Source organism: Lasioglossum baleicum, chromosome 16 (assembly GCF_051020765.1).
Source record: "Lasioglossum baleicum chromosome 16, iyLasBale1, whole genome shotgun sequence".
Classification (NCBI taxonomy): Eukaryota; Metazoa; Arthropoda; class Insecta; order Hymenoptera; family Halictidae; genus Lasioglossum; species Lasioglossum baleicum.
In genome coordinates, this window is record NC_134944.1 from 8,525,385 (window position 1) to 8,543,268 (window position 17,884).

A 17,884-nucleotide genomic window follows, 5' to 3' on the forward strand; every position below is an offset into this window, starting at 1 on the left:
GGTGCATTCACACTGGGTCTGGAGATCTGTTTTCAACAATCGCTGTGTTATTGGCAGACAACTAAGTGAACAAAATTTATGCGTGATCACAGGATCTATTGTTTTCTGTTGCTTCTCTATTAATTATCATGGGGAGGAATAAACAGGCACAACGAACGAAAAACAATGCAAGGGTAAGCGAAACTTCGTCATAAGATATCAATGTTGTAGGTTATGTTTCGTTCTCACACAACATTTTAGATTTATAATTATCCTCGCGTTATTTTTATAGACGATCTAATCCTGCTAATAAACTAAAATAATTAATAAATAACGCGAGATAATACGAAATAATACAACGTGACGCGATTGATTGATATAAAGATAACCTATACCACTTTGACATATGATCTATTTATTTTAATATTTAATATTTGATAATTGATTTTCGTTAAGATATATATATATACATATTTGTGTTTTCAGCCATCGAATAGTAGCAGGAGTGCCGAACTTTTGGGTACTGCAATGCCCAAATTTGTTGGTTTTTCTGCGGTGAACGATGGTGGATATGTACCTGTGTTGCCAGGCTTATCCCTTTCTAGTAAAAATGAGGTTGAAATGAACAATGTAGATAGTAACTTTCAAATAGTGTTAAAGAAAATGAACAAGAAGGATGCAACAACAAAATGCAAGGTGAGATTTTAATGATCTGATTTTAGTTTAACAGGGTAGATTTGTTTCTAGGATTGCAAGTAGTAGTCAAAAGCGCTAGATAAAAGATCAATCTAGGTCGCAATCGCCCTTCAAAGTCCTATTTTTACGTTTACAAGGTGTAATTTGCATTATTTGCTTAAAATAGCTACATGCGCAGCTTCATGGTTTCCAATAATGTAAATTATGCTGCCAAATAATGCAAAATGCGCCTCGTAAACATAAAAATAGGACTTTTGAGGGCGATTGCAGCCTAGATTGATCTTTTGTGAAGGCGCATCTGGTACAAGGCACCCTTGCAATTCTGGAAACGTGAGTCTAGCCCCTTAAATCCTACGATTAAATAATATTGTGTATCGACAGGCCTTGCTGGAGTTTGCAGTCCTATGTAAAGATTCTGAATTATCAGCTGTGGAAGGAATGCTGCCATTCTGGCCGAGATTATATTGTGTCTTAGCTATAGACGTCGAACATAGAGTAAGAGAAGGTGCACAGCTAGCGCATGCTGCTGTGGTGAAGCGTGTAGGCAAGGGTATAGCCATGTATTTAAAGCAACTGGCAGGAGCTTGGTTTACTTCCCAACACGACACTTATGCTCCAGCTGCTTCGGCTGCTACCAATTCGTTTAGTGTAAAGAGTATTGTAACTTGAATGACGAACGTTTGAAAATGCTTAACTAAACTGTGAAATCTTTTCTGCAGAACACGTTTCCTCAGAAGAAGATCGTGGACGCCATTGTACACTGTCAACATGAAATTCTGCAATACATCTGTGATAATATTACTATTCAGACGGCACAGTCTTTATGTCTACGAAAGTACGTCTTACGTTCGTGTGAAAAATAGAAAGCACTATTAGCAGAAAAATGATTATTAATACACACGTTCTGTTGCCAGGAATCTTGCGGTAGAAGAAATGGAAGCAAAGTATCAAAGGGTGCTGATAGCTAGTCTACAGGGTTATAGTTCTTATCTGAGAAAAGTTCCCACGGAAGAAATTGAAAAGATGTCCGACATTCACTATAAAATCGTACGGAACAGTAAATTTTGGAAGCTGGTCAAGTACGACGCTCTTCCTGTGAAGACAGCATTCTTCAACGTGTTAACATCGTTGATCGATAACGCTAGCATACTGCTGCAAGACGAGAAAAAGAGAGCTGTGACAACGATCATGAACAGCTTGGATGAGACGGAGCCTGCGCTCGTGTCCGCCGTTTGGGAATCCATGCTCGTTGCCATAACGAAAATAGAGGACTGGTACAGCTTTGTGAGCATTGAGAAACTGGTGTTACCAAAACTGTGGCGAGTTCTACGAGCCGGAGGACAATATTCTGCCAGCATCGTGTACCCGAACTTGCTACCATTCGTCAGCCAATTCCCGAAGTTCAATATCGACGTTCGCAACTTGTACACGAACTTCTTCGAGAACATGCGACAGGGATTTTCCGTCAAGAGCGTGCAAACGAGCCGGTCAGAGATGTTTGCTGTAACAACGTCGTTCATCGAATGTCTACGATACTCGGTTCTGTTAAACGCTAAGAACAGAGACTTGTCTGCGACGCTTCTCAAGGAACAACTGATCCCGGTGATAGGAACATGCTTGAAAGAGAACAGCCCGATGAAACAAATTCTTTTCTGCGAGATTGCACAGCTGGTGCGCTACTGGAGCAAGAATCGGGGAAATGAAGAGCTTCGATCGTACGCCTACCTAATGGAACAGTTTTGGTCGGAATTAAACAGGCTGGTCGACTTACTGATAGACGTGTCCCAAAATTCGGGGACATTCGACATCCCAGATACGAACAATTCTCAGATCGAGTTCTTAATCACATTGAAAACAGCGCCCACGCACAGTCGCAAGAATCTAAAAGTGAAATTTCCTGATCCAGAAGACGATATCAAATTAGAAGTGCGCGCGGTGGCGACGACGGAAGTCGATACGGACGCAGAATTCTTGAAAGAGCTGAATAACTTCGTAATTTCTCTCTGTGTCAAGTACTTCGACAAAATCACGGAACAACGCACTCGAAAGTACGTCACGTACTTGAACAAACTGATCACGTGTTTCGAGAGCGAGAAATTGTTCGCGAGTTTGGCGGAGTCGAAAACTCAAATCAACTTCCTCAGTTTCTACGATCAAGTACTGAGGGTATGGTTATTGGAACAATCGATAGAGTCTGTGCACATAGTAGAACTAATATTCAATTTTATCACCTATATGAACGACTCGGAGAAGGATGAAGTTTTGAGGTCGCTTACAAAGGTAAAATAATAGCGATCTCACTTCTTGGGAGATTTATCGTGATCTTTCACTTTTATCTATTTCCAGTTCGAGGATATTGCGACCACAAGGAGTGTGATACACTGTGCTTTATCAAAGAGGCATAGAAACGATGCGATAATACGGAAATGGTGTTCGCAATCGAAAACCACTGATTTATTGGTAGATGTAGTGAAGGAGATAGCGACAGGAAATTATTCTGATCTTGAGAAAAGTCGTGATCTCATTTTACTGGCTTTTGAGACTCCCGATGATGACAGTAAGGGTTCTATTTAATTACTAAATGCTTCTTTGTAATTCTCGATTGTGTGATACTAAATTTTTCTGCTATGCTTAGGTTCGTTGGTCGAAGAAAGCCGTGTTAACGAAGTTGTGTCCATTCTATGTGACTCAATCCATAATGTGGACGAAACCTGTTTGTTACGCTTCGCACAATTAATTTCTAGCATTGTTCCACTGATATGGACTCACAAGGAAGCAACATTGGGAGCTGTAAGAGTGTTAGAAACGCTTTTCGAGTTATGCTCCCAAGATTACTTTGCCAATGATTCCACTTGCTTCGATGCAATGAGAGCCGTGTGGAAAAATGGTGTCTTAGAAGCTGTTCGAAAACTCTCCGAAGAGAAATTCATCGAGTTAACTAGGAAATTCGCAACTATACTGTGGAAGAAGATATACAGCTCGTAAGATAATAATTTTGTTCTATGAAATATTATTTCTTGATATACAATATTTGAAAACATTTTGCAGAAATGAAGAACAAACCAATGAGATATTGCTGGACATCGCGTCGGATTTCCTTGAGATTGTTATTGAAATTAATGACCAACTTCTCGTGAATAAGAGTTATATAGAAAAAATCATTTTAACGTTCTTCTATGATTCTGATACGCAAACGTGGATGGCTGAAACATCACAAATTGTTCTTTACGGAGAAGTAATTACTGGAAGATTTAGACACGGATTGTTCGTTATCCAGGATATGTTAACTAGTGATACAGTAACAGACAATACCGAAGAGTGCTTGAAATGGGCATGCTTTAATGCGAATTTCTGGAAAAATATATGTTTAACGAAACAGAAAGCTCTAATGCAATGTATCGATTTGCCAGGGATTACAGATCTACTAACGGATGTTATATATTCGATTCTTTTAGGACAAATTTATACGAAGTATTACAAATCTGTACGTATAATAGTAATTTCAATTGTAAGTTCAATTACTCTGTCAAAATGAATACTCCTTTTAATTGACTGATTTTAGACGAAATGTTATAGTAATGTTAACAAAATGTTGAGCACAGTTGAAGATAGTTTTGAGCAGTTGAAAGTTTATACTAATGAAGATACCGGCGAGGAAATTCGTAATTACATTGAGACGTAAGTGATCTGCTCTAACTTGGGGGCAATGGATCGCTTAATAATGTACCTTTTAATTATTTTTTACAGGAATTCTGAAAAATATGGCAGCATGTCATCCTATTTAATAAACTTCTGTCGCGTGCAATTTAGTGGAAAAACATCTGCGAAAACATATTCCGAAGAATCCGTGAAAGCATTTGAAGTGGACGAGGTCGATATATTAGAAAATTTGAAAATTAGTTAGCAGAGATGTCGGATCGCAAGATACTAATATTATTTTCCATTTAGATTCTAGACAAACTACAAACCTCTGGAGACACGTCCACAGAAATAGACGATGACATTCGCGAAGTAATGCGGGCTACTTACAAAGTAAGAAATCTATCAGGTGCACAGAATCCGGAAGACAAATCAAGCTACTCGAGCATTCTGGAAAAGATAATGTCCTATGAGAAAGACAATCCTAATCTATTGCTTTTCAATCGGTACTTGAATTTCTTACGACATCTACGATTAATTTCAATCTATTATAATCACGTTATTCTCTTTCAGCGATATTTCTTCGATCTCGTTGGAGTCGTCAGTTCTACCGTTCCAAGTTATTTTATTGCTGACAGAATTAGTAACAAACGTGCCGTCCTTATTAACCGACGAACAGTGGAACTTTATTTTAATATCGTTGGCCACGTGGCAGCTTCACATTGTCAAATCGAAGCAGCTCATTAACGATACTAAGGTTCCAATAAAATAATTAAAATCACTAAAAAATGTCTTCACGCGAATCGACAGTATGTATATCACTTTGTATCCCTCTAGGTAGACGCGCTGACAGTCTACACTTGTCAGCTGTATCACGCGCTTCAAAATGTAATTAACAAACAAGATCAAATACCTCCAACGATACTAGACGAATGGAATAACGTACTCGCAGGCGATATTCAAAGTTCGATTGCTAAAATCTGGATGTCCTACGCAGGTAATAAATAACAATCCTACCAACTTAATCCAAGATCAAGATCCTAATCACAAGATCGTTCACAGATTGCCACAACGAAAGGCCAACAGATTTGAGACGCGTCGTAGTGCTGGATCGCATTGGAAGAACAGTGAAAATGTTAAATGGAGACGTACTATTAAAAAATCAGGCGAATACGTCTCCCATCGTCGCTGTTAACTTGACCCAAACAGTAGACCTATGTCTGAAGCTTCTACAGTCCCCTGTACCCAGTATTCAATTAGGAGCGTATCATTTATTGAAACACACTGTCTCGAAACTAGTGCAAGAGGACAAACTTACGGTCGAGTTGGAAAACTTCAGTGTAGAGAGTCTGAACATTAAGAACATGGAGAATACACTTCAGAATACGCAGAACATTGTCAACACTGTTTTAATGGATTTCAAGTAAGCATTGCCTCCAAGTAGTAGGCTACGTAGTTTGTTCTGTCTCTGCTGATATATTAATTTCCTGTGTTTCTAGATTATGCGACACAGTCAGCTGTACTATACAACCTTACACAGACTCTTACACGTACACTGTAGGCTATTTATTATTGTGGTCCATCATTTTAGATATGTGTGCGAACGCTCACGGAGACCTGCTTTATCATTACGCTGAAACGCTTAAGTAATTACTATTCTACCCTTCGAGTAATTATCCCGAAATCACTGTCCACCATTTTACGAATTCATGTTCTTTACAGAGACAACTTCTTCCCTAGTTTGTTAAATAATATCTTCAGACTGATGCCGGTGGAGGTGCTTCAAGACAACAAGAACAAGGGTGCAAAGTTAACGGAGATCTTCTCCACAGAACCATCTCTTGAATTTGGAGGTAAACATTTATCTGTCAATTTTGCGTTATTTATTTTTAACATGCTAAAAAGCTAAATGGTTCTTTTACAGAAAGTTGGACAGAGTGGAGGCTGGATCACATAGTCTGCTGGTTGTACAGAAGCAGTCTGAGGCATTTGCCAGTGTTGGTGAGACAATGGTGGAGCGCGGCCGACAGCAGAGTCAGCGCGGCTGTCGACAAAATCACGACCCATTATGTCAGTCCTATGCTCTGCCAAGAGCTGCTCAGCAACAAGCCGCAGAACATAGAGAACATGCAAGTGAAAGTACATTCGATGTTCCGCGAAGTGACAGCGCTCTATGAAATGAGCGATACCAAATTGGAGCTGAACATCACGCTGCCACCGAACCATCCTTTGGGTACGGTTATAGTGGAGCCTGGCCAACACGCGGGCGGAACTGCCAATTGGAGAAACTGTCATATGCAGCTAGCAATATTCCTCACGCATCAAGTTAGTTTTACTCATTTCTTTAACACGTTAATATTTTCTTTCTTTAATGATAACGATGTACATTTCTTTTCTCTGTGAATAGAATGGATCTGTATGGGACGGCCTCGCGTTATGGAAGAAAAATTTGGACAAGAAATTCGCCGGCGTCGAGGAGTGCTACATATGCTTCAGTATTTTCCATTCAAGCTCCTACCAAATACCAAAAGTATCCTGTCACTCGTGTCGCAAGAAGTTTCATACTGCTTGTCTGGTACGTACCTTCTTGCGAAAGATTACTGATACTGATTGCTAGACTGCGGATCTTTATGTATTTACAGAAGAATTGAGTATATGAGATTCTAAATTGTTGAACAATTTTCAAAATTGAAGATGTCAATATATAATTTCTCCTCTATACAAATCATTGAAGGAAGAAGTAACGGTAATTATTTACTTTCAGGGCTTCCTTACCGATTTTGATGAAATTTAAATATGTCTTCAAACTCATCATTCTGAACAACTTTTTCCTATACATGTTAGCGCCGCTCGATTTTAGTTTTCGAGATATTTGCCCTTCCACTTTTAAATTCTTCTCATACATATTCACAAATCCTTATCCTGCACTATAATTGTTCATAACACCGTACTTAATATACTGGAATAAACTTTCTAGCACTATTTACAATGTCATAAACACGCAGTACGAGTTTACAGAGAGTACAAGTTTACTAAGGGGAATGAGGAGAATGTAAAGAGCTGGTAATCCTTTAATGTTGAAACACTGCACTTTATTGAACTCGATTCACGTCGCGAGACTCGCTCACAGATATAGGTAAACACCCTGTATGTATGGTCAGAGTGAGACCCTGTTTTTTCTCTCATGTCCGCAGCGTGTTTACAAGCAAAATGTAAACAAATGGTGGGCGGGGACAGGCTTACGTTGCCGTAGTGCGTGCAGGAATACAGAAAATTCAATAGATTGTTGGCGATAGTTCTTCGCAAATATCTCGAAAACTAAAATCGAGCGGCGCTAACATGTATAGGAAAAAGTTGTTCAAAATGTAGAAATCTATAACACATTTAAATTTCATCGCAAAATCGGTGAGGAAGCCCTGAAAGTAAATAATTACCGAAGTAACATTCAATCTAGTTTTTATTTCTTGCAATTGGTGCAGACAATCTTTATTTTGCATAAAGATCCGCAGTCTACTAATTACTAATTGTAAGGGTAGGCGGATACCTGAAAATCTATGACATTCTCCGTGACAGTCTCCGAACAATTTTCGTCAAACCGTTTCTAACGTTCATCCTTTTGTTGCAGTACAAGTGGTTCAGTACCAGTCAGAAGGCGACGTGCCCAATATGCAGGGACGTGTTTTAGTTTAACTCGTGTATTATTTATGAAGGAACTTTATACATTTGTTTCCAAGTCACCCTGGTCTGGCTGGATCTTTGTGCGGATTCATGGCGCCCACGAATTTGGGAAATGCAAGATGTAGAAATTGTTGAATTTGCATAGAGATCCACAGTCTAGTCGGACTTGCGTCTTGTAAGTAAAGAGAAACTGTGAATGACTCATAGCGCGCAGATTTTGCATCGCGTAGATTACATATACATATATATATATATATATAATGTAAATTATGTCAAACGTCTATAATAATAAACGGGTATTTACAACTTATTCGTTGTGCTATTGTTGCGTGTCTTATAACGCAACGTTTTCGCCAATTTCAAGAAAACGATTCAACCAAGAACGCCGACGTCTTGCACACGTTTTTAAGATGGGATCTGCGTTTTGCAATCATCGGGCCGTCTTATACTCCATTCGTTATACCAAATCGCATCGTAAATCAAAATTTGACAAATTTCTCTCGGTCTTTTTCGAGCTTGCGAAAAAAAAGGACAAAACAAGCGACGTGGGGAGTTCGTCGAAACGTCTGATATCGGAGTCTAAAATTCCACTTTTATAGAGTTATGAGCAAGAGCGCCCGAATCATATAGTAAACATTGCAGTGAATACGAGATAAGATTAGGACAGCTTTTAACTCGCAGGTGTGGCTATAAAAGCGACACATTTGATTCTGTGACGAGTAAAACAAGTTACAACATGGCAGGTGAGTTTTCAAACACATAGTATACATAATCGGGAGTCTAAAAATGTAAAAAAAAACTTTTTAAACTTTGGCAAAGATCCTTGAACACTATAGCTTCGGCGCGAAAGATCCTCGGACGACAATTAATGATCTGTGTACTAGTTAAGAGTATTATTTAATCTCTTATCAATATCATTATAGTTAACGTTGATTTAATTTGTTATGTTATTAACGTTGTTACACAATTGCAAGGATAATGTTGTGAAGTGAAATGATTGATAAAAAGATAAGCCGGAGACATTGTTGCAATCGATTTGCAAAAATAGAGCAGGCTATAGTATTTGCTTCAGCATTGTTTACGAAAGGTTTGCGATTTCATAATCTTATACCGAGAAATAGATAAGTTGTCCCTGAATTCGGAATATCTCCAGAAAAATCTGTATACGCGAAAGAAAATCGATCGGATATACATATTTAGGTGTGAATCATGAGCTCGTGCTTTTTTCATATATTGGGTTGGGGAAAACGTTTCTTCGTATCCTCCCTGATCCTCTCGATAGATGGTCTTTAGCAGTCGTGATATCGGTAAGGAACTAAACATCGAACTACAAAACATTTCTAAATCATTCGAAGTAGGCTGGATACAAAAAAGCTCGCTGTTTAGGTGCCTCATGAGTAGACAGCGGATCTTTATGCAAAATAAAAATTTTCTAGCTGAACCTCAACTAACCGGACTGATATAGAAATTTATTTTCTTCGTCAATATGTTTAATAGATTGACAATAATATAGCAGTACTTTTAAAATCTTCTAATGTTACTGGTTTAAATTACACTTACTCATTTTTGTCATAAAATGCATAAAATCCGCTGTCTACTCATGAGTTAACGTTGAAAAATTTAATGGATCAACATCTTTGGCGACCCGTTAAAAATTAAGAGAGCTTGGCTGGGAAGTTTCGATGCATCGCAGAAGTTCTACAGTGACCTAAAAAGTGGCAAAAGGTGGTCGATCAAAACGGCACATATATTCGATTTAATAAACTTCATTTAAAATATGGAAAAAACTTGATTCATTTCTGCATTAAAATACGAAGAAACTTTGTCCCCAACCCAATATTATAACATGTTCATTTTCTTATCGAGCTTCAGGCTCGAACAAGGTGATTCGGAACCCTGTTGAAGAAGCGACGTAAAACAATCAAACAAAAAGAAGGCTCGAACAATATTCAAAGATTAAAAGATTTTTAGACAATTGGGCAAGCTAATGCTAGTATGATGAAATGATAGACTCTGTCCAAATAAATTTTCTCAATTTTTCCAAGGCTGCAGATGGATCCCAAAAGGCGCGCACGAGCGTATGCCCGAGAGAGCCATAGTCGGGGGTCGTGACGTCGACGGATGCACCATCTACGTCGGTAGGGCTCGCCACGAGGGCGATCTGATCCCTGCGAAGGTCATCCCTGAGAAGGATGTCGCCTACGTGTGCCACAACGGGGAGGAACATGCTAAATACGACTACGAAGTGAGTTTGCCTTTCGTCGAACCAGTGTTTGATCACCTTGAAAAGACTGATCGGATCTTCGATGCGAGACAGATAAGAAAAAAAAACGGATCTGATAAAGACCGGGAAAAAACACGATAAAAATGTATATCTGGCAAACAGTGTTTTCAGTCGAAACACGGATGCTATCGACGATAATGTCACCGATCGAATGTTATCCGTCTAGGGTAGCAATCGCGCGCGCGCGCGCGAGATTATTCCGAATGCCACAAAGACAGAGATTGTCATTAGAATTGATTGCGCGGCGCGAGTCTGTGCTAAGGTCCTTCCGGTTTCGATTTAATCCCCGATATCCAACGCCGTCTCTCTCCTCGGGGACGATGGAAAGGCGAACCGATTAAGTTCAAGGCGCAATTGCGGTGTAAGCTGACCGGTCCGTTGATTTTTCGCAAATAATTATAATCAATCCTTTCTGCCTGAGGAGCGTCGGTTCCTGGTGCGAAATTGATTTCCCAATGCCTCGGGTTCCGTGTCAAGGCGACTTTTCCCACCGTGAAACCGCAAGAACAGCCCCAACTATACGCGAGATTAATTTTTCTTCAGCGTACAATAGAATTTCAATGTTGTCTTAACGATTCACTTCCAATGAAAAGAAGGACCGGAACGAGATGTTTCAATTGCAACTAATGACTTGTTAGATCGTTGTTCAACTTCTCCGAACGTTATCTAGTATCGCCAAGCCTTCGTTGTTATATTGATTCGTCGGAGCGATTAACGCATCGACGTTCTATTTATACAGGGTTTTCCCGTTAAGTTACGTCACCATCTTTTAGGCATTTCCGGTAGTGCAATTAAAAAATGTTTTAGACAAAAGTTTGTCAGTATTTGGTGAGCTACATGTTCGCATAATCTTAAATCTGAAGAAATGCTTTTTACGTAAAACCTAATGGTTACATTTAGATGTTCGAATTAGGGCGTCTCGGTTTATGTTATTACATGCAGTTGTCATGCGATTCCGAAGTTCTTGAACATTACTGATTGTTGTGTCGTATACAACAGATTGCAGATATCCCCAAAGAACTTCGGAATCGCATAACAACGTAGAATAACATAAACCGAGACGCCCTAATTATGGTGACAACGAAACGTCTAATACAAAGAGCGGAGAGCCTTGTATCGTAGAAGATGGATCGCAGTTCGAACATCTAATGCAACTTGCTTTGTTTTGTAAGAAATAATTTTTTATTAAAGTTACATTTGCACAAAATTTTCGAGTTTGAAATCATTTCAAGGTCATAGTGTAATACACTGTTGAATTCGTCTCGATGTCAGCAACAATCCTATGACGTCCAACACATATGGTGCCATTTAAAAAAGTCAAGGTGACCTTTACTTTTTTACGTAAAAAGCATTTCTTCAGATTTAAGATTATGCGAACACGTGGCTCACCAAGTACTGACAAACTTTTGTCTAAAACATTTTTTAATTGCACTACCGGAAATGCCTAAAAGATGGTGACATAACTTAACGGGTACACCCTGTATAATACGCAAAAGTGAGAAGACTGAATTTTCTACTACATAAATCATTTCCTACGACAGCGTCTTTATAGCGTAAAGATTTGATCTCGAAAAACTCTAATTGTAAGAGACCAATCATTTCGTATTGTCCGCGCGAAGAACAATTCCTCAAAAATATCCCCCCACCCCCCGTTTCCATCCCGATGTATTGTTTAGATTTTAGATAAATACACCGGAGGAACGCGTAATCACGATCGTCCACTGATTTATAATTGCATTCCTCCGTTTTAATAGCCGCATTCTTAAAGTTCTCGCGATGACTCGCGAATTCCCTCTCGGACACGTTCGTGACGATAATTGACTGTTAACGTTGCCCCATTATCTCGGTTTTATCGATCGCCCCGTCATCTTTTGTGCGTTTTCGATGCATTCCCACGAATCTTAGATACCAGAAACAGTCGAGAAGACGATGAAATTATACCGAGCGCGCCAGGAATGCTAATGCAAACGGTTCGAGGTGTGATGGGGAACGTCGAATCAATATGGCCGACTTCCGGGCTCGTTCACCTCCGAATTTTCGATCGACTTTGCTCACTGACCGCACAACATTTCACCGAAACACAGCGCGATACTTAATCACGGGGAATGAACGTTTCTGCTGAATTGTTGTTATCTTGAAGTCCGAGAAAGTAGAGATTTGGTGGTTAGGGAACTTCGAACTCTGAACGTTTGAAACTCTGAATGCTTGAAACTGTGAATGTTCGAAACTCTGAATGCTTGAAACTCTGAATGCTCGAAACTCTGAATGCTCGAAACTCTGAATGCTTGAAACTATAAATGGTTGAAACTCTGAATGTTCGAAACTCTGAACGTTTGAAACCCTGAATGCTTGAAACTCTGAATGTTTGGAATCACTAAGAATACTCTGGAAAATTTGAATATATTCTGAACTAGTGAACTAAGATTAACCAAACCTTTTTATTTCTGTCCACCAGGTGCTGTCCCCCGCGGAATTCGGCTGGGAAATGGCTTACAACGGACACATCCCCGAAAACGCTGTGCAAGCAGGACACACCGACAGCGGAGAGACCCTGTACGTCGGCCGCACTTTCCACAACGGATCGCAAACAGTTGGCAAGGTGTGCTGCAATCCTTTCAAGTGATATCGCGAAGAGATTTGGAAAAGCACTCACGTTGAACGATCAAACGAACACTGTCCCATTAGCTGCAACCCTCCGTGCATCGGAGTCTGATTGTTAGCCTAACCGAGGCTGTCCAAGTCGGCCTATATATCCGCTTTCACCATATCACAGTCCACGTTCCATCAAACACAATCACTAATTTGAGATTTCACTCGCAGGTCCAGCCGAGTCACAACTGTCTCTACATCGCATTCGACGGAGAAGAGCTGTCGTTCAAGGACTACGAGGTCCTGGTTCTGAACTAATTCGAAGGATCACCGACTTTATCGTCTCGCATCGCCGCGCTAAGACGAACACGCGCTCCACGTTTTCACTAATCGGTATCCTTGTCGATACTGGGACAAGATCGGGACACGTTCGATCGGCCCGTTTCTTGCGACCCGAGCAGGCGAAAACAAGGCAGTCCGTGCGACGCGAAGGTCGCTCGACCATGTCTCGCCTCGCCGCACATCTATTTAGTGAATTCACAATAAAGATCCCTCGCAAAAAAAAAGGTATCGCTCATTTACAACTCTACTACCTGCGAACTATACCCCCCATTCTTTACAGGTTTATTACCGTTTTTTGTTTACGATATTTTTGAAACGCCGATCCATTTCTCCAACCTGTACACAATGGATTTCTGAATTAATTTACTTTCTGAATATGTTTAATTGGTTGATAACAATACGGCAGTGTTTTGAAATGCTGTTTTGAATTACACCTAGTTTCTGTCATAAATAATACTAATCACCGGCACGCGGTCCGTGAGAATTTGACAGTCACAGTGTTCTGTCGCGAGCTCGCTATTACTCGCGAAATTATTCTGTTTCGAGAAACGTATTACGGATTTCGATCTAACAATTGTCTCTGCGATTCGTCGAAATTCGTCGGATGTAGTTTTGCTAGACTGCGGATTTTATGCGTTTATAACAAAAATGGGTGAATCCAATTTAAAAAAAAGATTAGAGACGAAGAGAATTTACTAACACCAATGTATTATTTTCAAGCCAGTACAATTATTAAAGAAGGAGAGAACTTTTTCCTTGGCCTGTGTTTTATAAAATTTGTATTTTGCATAAAGATCCGCAGTCTAGTAATTGCAAAATGAGCGTCGACCCGTCGAACGGACAACTATCGCAGAATACAACGCTCGCCTATTTCCCTCGTACAAACGATTAGCGTCATTAACGATTCTTGTTAGCTACTTGATAATGAAGTTTACACTTGGCACTAGCGAAATTGGTCAGAACCACCTCTGAATAGGAAAGAGAAAGGTCACAGAGGTTGAGAGTAGCTTTTACTTTCGGCCGTGGTCTCGTTAAATCGGCAGCCAGATCGATGAAGTAATTGCCTGGAAGAGAAGCCTCGGAACAGATTCTGAATGGTTCCTTCTCGCGACCGAGGTCCGCAATCGCGACAATTCCGCCCCGAGCGTGACGAGGCGTCTCTCGTTCTCTCTCTTCGAGAGAGAGAGGGAGAGAGACGAGGGTACCAGATTATAGCAGCGTGTCATGCTCGAACCGGTGTGTTCCGAGTCGGAGATCGAGCGGATGCTTGAGGGAAACATCAAAACAACGGGTCTGCCGCGGCTCCGGGTCGAATATTTCACAGCGACACTCGAATTGCGAGCATTACTCACTTGACGACGTCATACGATCAACTCGAGAGTCAGGGCCGTAATCGACCGCGACGGATTCGACGCTGACGATCCATGGTGATCCCCTAGATCGCGCGCCGTCTCGCCTGGGATGCTCTAACCCCTTTGGAAAAATTCTTTCCCCTTGTCGAAGAGAGGCGATCCCAAGAGCGAGTTTGAAAGAATGATATTTGGCCGGATGGTCCAGACGAGATTAAAAAATGCGCGGTCATTGACGATGATGCGAGCCGATGGCAATTGCCAGTTCGTCGCAATTGGCCGACGGCACACGTGTGACGGTGCCAGGCTAGAAAGGTCCGGCAAAGTAACGAGATCAAAGCCGGACGACAGAATATCTTCGATGGTCGTCTAGGCGCTCGGAGTTCCAGCAGTTTAGCTGCGGCGGCCCTGCCTGAAATAGGCTCCCGGACCGTAGAAGACAAGACGACGGCCGTTGTGATTATTTTATCAACAAATTGCCACATTTAACGCGGCACCTCCGCCAGCCTCTTGCCTACCAGCCGCCTCTAGTCACCGTTTCAACGGTGCTCCATGTTTACCCGGGTCCCTCGGCACTTGGATCTTTCAGCTCGACGATCTCTACGACGCGTCTAGATCCACACACACACACACCCCCATAACCTACCCTAAGATCCTCGCGAAAGTACACGCGTCAAAGCTCCGACCATCGTTAACAGACATTTCTACGTGGCCGAAGGTTGCTCGGAACAATATTCTTTTCGCGTTGTCGTGTGTTACGAGATCGCTGTTTCTAAACTAGCTTTGACGTAAGAGGCGTAGGATCGCTCTCGGAAATAATAGCTACCGTGCTTGCACAACAATGCAGATTTCGGATTCGACGAAAGAAATCGTTTTTGGAATAATACGCTACGAAGGCTGTCCGTCCGAAACAGGGTCGAACCTCATAATCAGGTCACGCGATATAATTTCGAGAATCGGTCTCATAATTCTCTAAGAATAATTATAAAGTGCGTTGACACGGCCCACAGTGGTCGGAAGCAGGAAAAAACCCTGAATTATGAAAGTCGTTATTTGAAATATTGACTACTATTTCCTGATAAACCATAAACCAATGTATCTTGCTATGAAAATGGATCTATGTTTTTCTCTTTAATAACGGAGAAAAATAGATGTAAAGTAGACCTCTCAGATTCTAGTTGGATTCTTACAGATTTCTAACCACACGCTCGACGTTATTCTTTCATTTTTGGGGACATTTATAACCATATATGCTGTATATTATAAATGTATACATATAGTCTCAGCTTATGCCCGATGTTAATAATTTTCGAAAACTCACAACCAAAATAACAATATAAAGCCCGAAAGTAGGATACGTATAATTTCATATTACAGCTGCTTTCCGTAGCTCTAAAAAAAAAGCTACACGTTCCTACATTCTCTGAGTGGTATCTTTTGAAAGAAGACACCATCACACAATAGTCCTGCAAAAATCAGCGCCACGTTTTTCCACGTTTAGCTGATATTAACGTTTAAAGTTTGAGAGCGCATGAAGTTTCAGCAACGAAGCAGGGCTCCTGAATAAGTGCGCGGCACTTCGCTAGACGGTTCGAAGGATTATGATCCCTGTACCGAATTGTTATTCTCATAGGAATAAATTCCAACAGAATGATGAATCGCCATGATTATTTCACGTGTATGTAAATACTTTGTAAATATGTAAATACTGTGTATGTATCCACTTTTTAATTCGAATTAATTTTTAGGATACAGTTACTAATTTTCGAAAGCAAAGTATGGGTGTATAAAATAGATACAAAATTTAATTTGAAAACCACTCCGATTACAAAAAATGTAATCATCTAGTGTATTAGAGAAGAATCTGATGTTTTAATGTTCTAACAATAAACGAGTTTTTTGGGATACCAATTGTCTTAGCATATTCTTAGAATATATTTAAATATTTTCTTGCCGGTTCTCTACAAGTCTAAGATGTTTAACTTTCTGCGTCTTAGCTGTTTGAAAACCATACAAAATTGGAAGTATTTTTTTCTAAATACGATGGATAGAGATATCCGTTCCTATGGGTTCACCGTCGGAAAAAGCCCAGGAGGGTAGGAATAAATATTACAGATACTATAGAATACACCACACCAGAAAGTGCTCTCGTTTAGCAACAAATGAGGACATGTTACACATGCTTTTAGTAACTTCGGATCCATACATTAATCTCTTAAGACCAGAACCGAAGACCAAATCACTGCCACTTAGTGAACAAGTCTCTATTGAAATAGTGTTCATGTATATTATGTAAATATTATTATACTAATATAATACTATTCGTTAATAATATTATTGGTAATATTATGTATACAAAATGATATTGAGCTTTTTGTTTAATACTATTTCAAGTTTGTTTGTTTAATTCTATTTCTAGTCTGTGTTTGCTTAATACTATTTCAAGTATTCAATTTTAGTATGCTGAAATAAGAGTTCGTAATGTAATAAACAATATTATGTATAAACAATTATATTAAGTTCATTGTTTAATATTTCGTTTAATAATATGAGAAGTTTGAAGAGATTGAGAGAAGCAATAAAAAAAAAGAATTATTCAAAAATATTGAGAATTGCCGAAGTTATGAAGTTTTTTCCATTTTCCCTATACGTTCCGACCACTGTGCGCGGCCTTCGGATTGGACGGCGGATTTTATGCATTTATGGTGAACTCGAGTAGTTGAAACGGGCATAGACGATTTTTTCAACCATTTACAATCATTCAACCCAGAAATCAATTTTTATGTAACCCCCTCTCTTGTAATTGATACAATAAATTTGTATCTTGCATAAAGATCCGCAGTCTAGAAATGTTATTTAAAATTAAGTAACGCGTCGTTGCAATTTCACATTTCGAATAATGTAATTTCCGAAGTGACCGGGTCATAGAGAAGGATCTAGCGAGCGCAGAGCGTTCCTTGATCCTCGATCCTCGGGGCGAGCATGATGCGCGCAGGTTGACCTTGACCCGAAAAGCGTCGGCGAACAGAGCGGAATCGGAAGCTGTCCGGGCTCGTGGTGACGCGTCGCCGAGCGATTCGGCGAGGTTTCTCGTCCGAGTGGTCTCTGCTGGGTGGTTGTACCCGACGTTCGAGGGTACCAAGCACGTGGAGAGGGCCCCTAGACCATGGGGGGACGAGATGCGAGGGGCCAGTCATCACGGTAGCAGTGGTAGCACAGGGAGCGAGAATGGCGGAGGAGGGCATGAGGCTCTCTGTCGGAGGCCTGGAGGTGGCGAGGAAGAGGAAGAGGAAGGGAAGGGAAGGGGGAAGGAGGCGACACGCGTCTC

General features: G+C 40.5%; 2 protein-coding genes across 2 annotated transcripts; both read left to right on the forward strand.

Annotated features, from left to right (window-relative positions):
• The first annotated feature begins 1 nt into the window (after position 1).
• Positions 2–8,297, forward strand: Ltn1 (E3 ubiquitin-protein ligase listerin). The gene is made up of 19 exons (XM_076440860.1): positions 2–173; positions 466–675; positions 1,057–1,323; positions 1,395–1,510; positions 1,590–2,955; positions 3,022–3,232; positions 3,311–3,656; positions 3,724–4,159; positions 4,238–4,353; positions 4,423–4,546; positions 4,624–4,820; positions 4,888–5,071; positions 5,152–5,311; positions 5,377–5,737; positions 5,814–5,960; positions 6,037–6,167; positions 6,239–6,639; positions 6,722–6,889; positions 7,940–8,297. The coding sequence occupies exons 1-19, from the start codon at positions 129–131 to the stop codon at positions 7,997–7,999; spliced, it is 5,046 nt and encodes a 1,681-aa protein (XP_076296975.1). The 5' UTR covers positions 2–128; the 3' UTR covers positions 8,000–8,297.
• A 156-nt stretch (positions 8,298–8,453) lies between these two features.
• LOC143217130 (uncharacterized) lies at positions 8,454–13,490 on the forward strand. Its single transcript, XM_076440929.1, has 4 exons — positions 8,454–8,735; positions 10,038–10,237; positions 12,732–12,875; positions 13,097–13,490. The coding sequence occupies exons 1-4, from the start codon at positions 8,729–8,731 to the stop codon at positions 13,181–13,183; spliced, it is 438 nt and encodes a 145-aa protein (XP_076297044.1). The 5' UTR covers positions 8,454–8,728; the 3' UTR covers positions 13,184–13,490.
• The last annotated feature ends 4,394 nt before the right edge of the window (positions 13,491–17,884 follow it).

Bases quoted from the DNA above. Each gene is read 5' to 3' on its own strand.
- LOC143217130 (XM_076440929.1), top strand. The intron at 10,238-12,731 runs GTGAGTTTGCCT...TCTGTCCACCAG, and splicing joins ATGCTAAATACGACTACGAA to GTGCTGTCCCCCGCGGAATT. The intron at 12,876-13,096 runs GTGTGCTGCAAT...TTTCACTCGCAG, and splicing joins GATCGCAAACAGTTGGCAAG to GTCCAGCCGAGTCACAACTG.
- Ltn1 (XM_076440860.1), top strand. From the start codon at position 129: ATGGGGAGGAATAAACAGGCACAACGAACGAAAAACAATGCAAGG. The intron at 4,354-4,422 runs GTAAGTGATCTG...TATTTTTTACAG, and splicing joins ATTCGTAATTACATTGAGAC to GAATTCTGAAAAATATGGCA. The intron at 5,961-6,036 runs GTAATTACTATT...TGTTCTTTACAG, and splicing joins CATTACGCTGAAACGCTTAA to AGACAACTTCTTCCCTAGTT.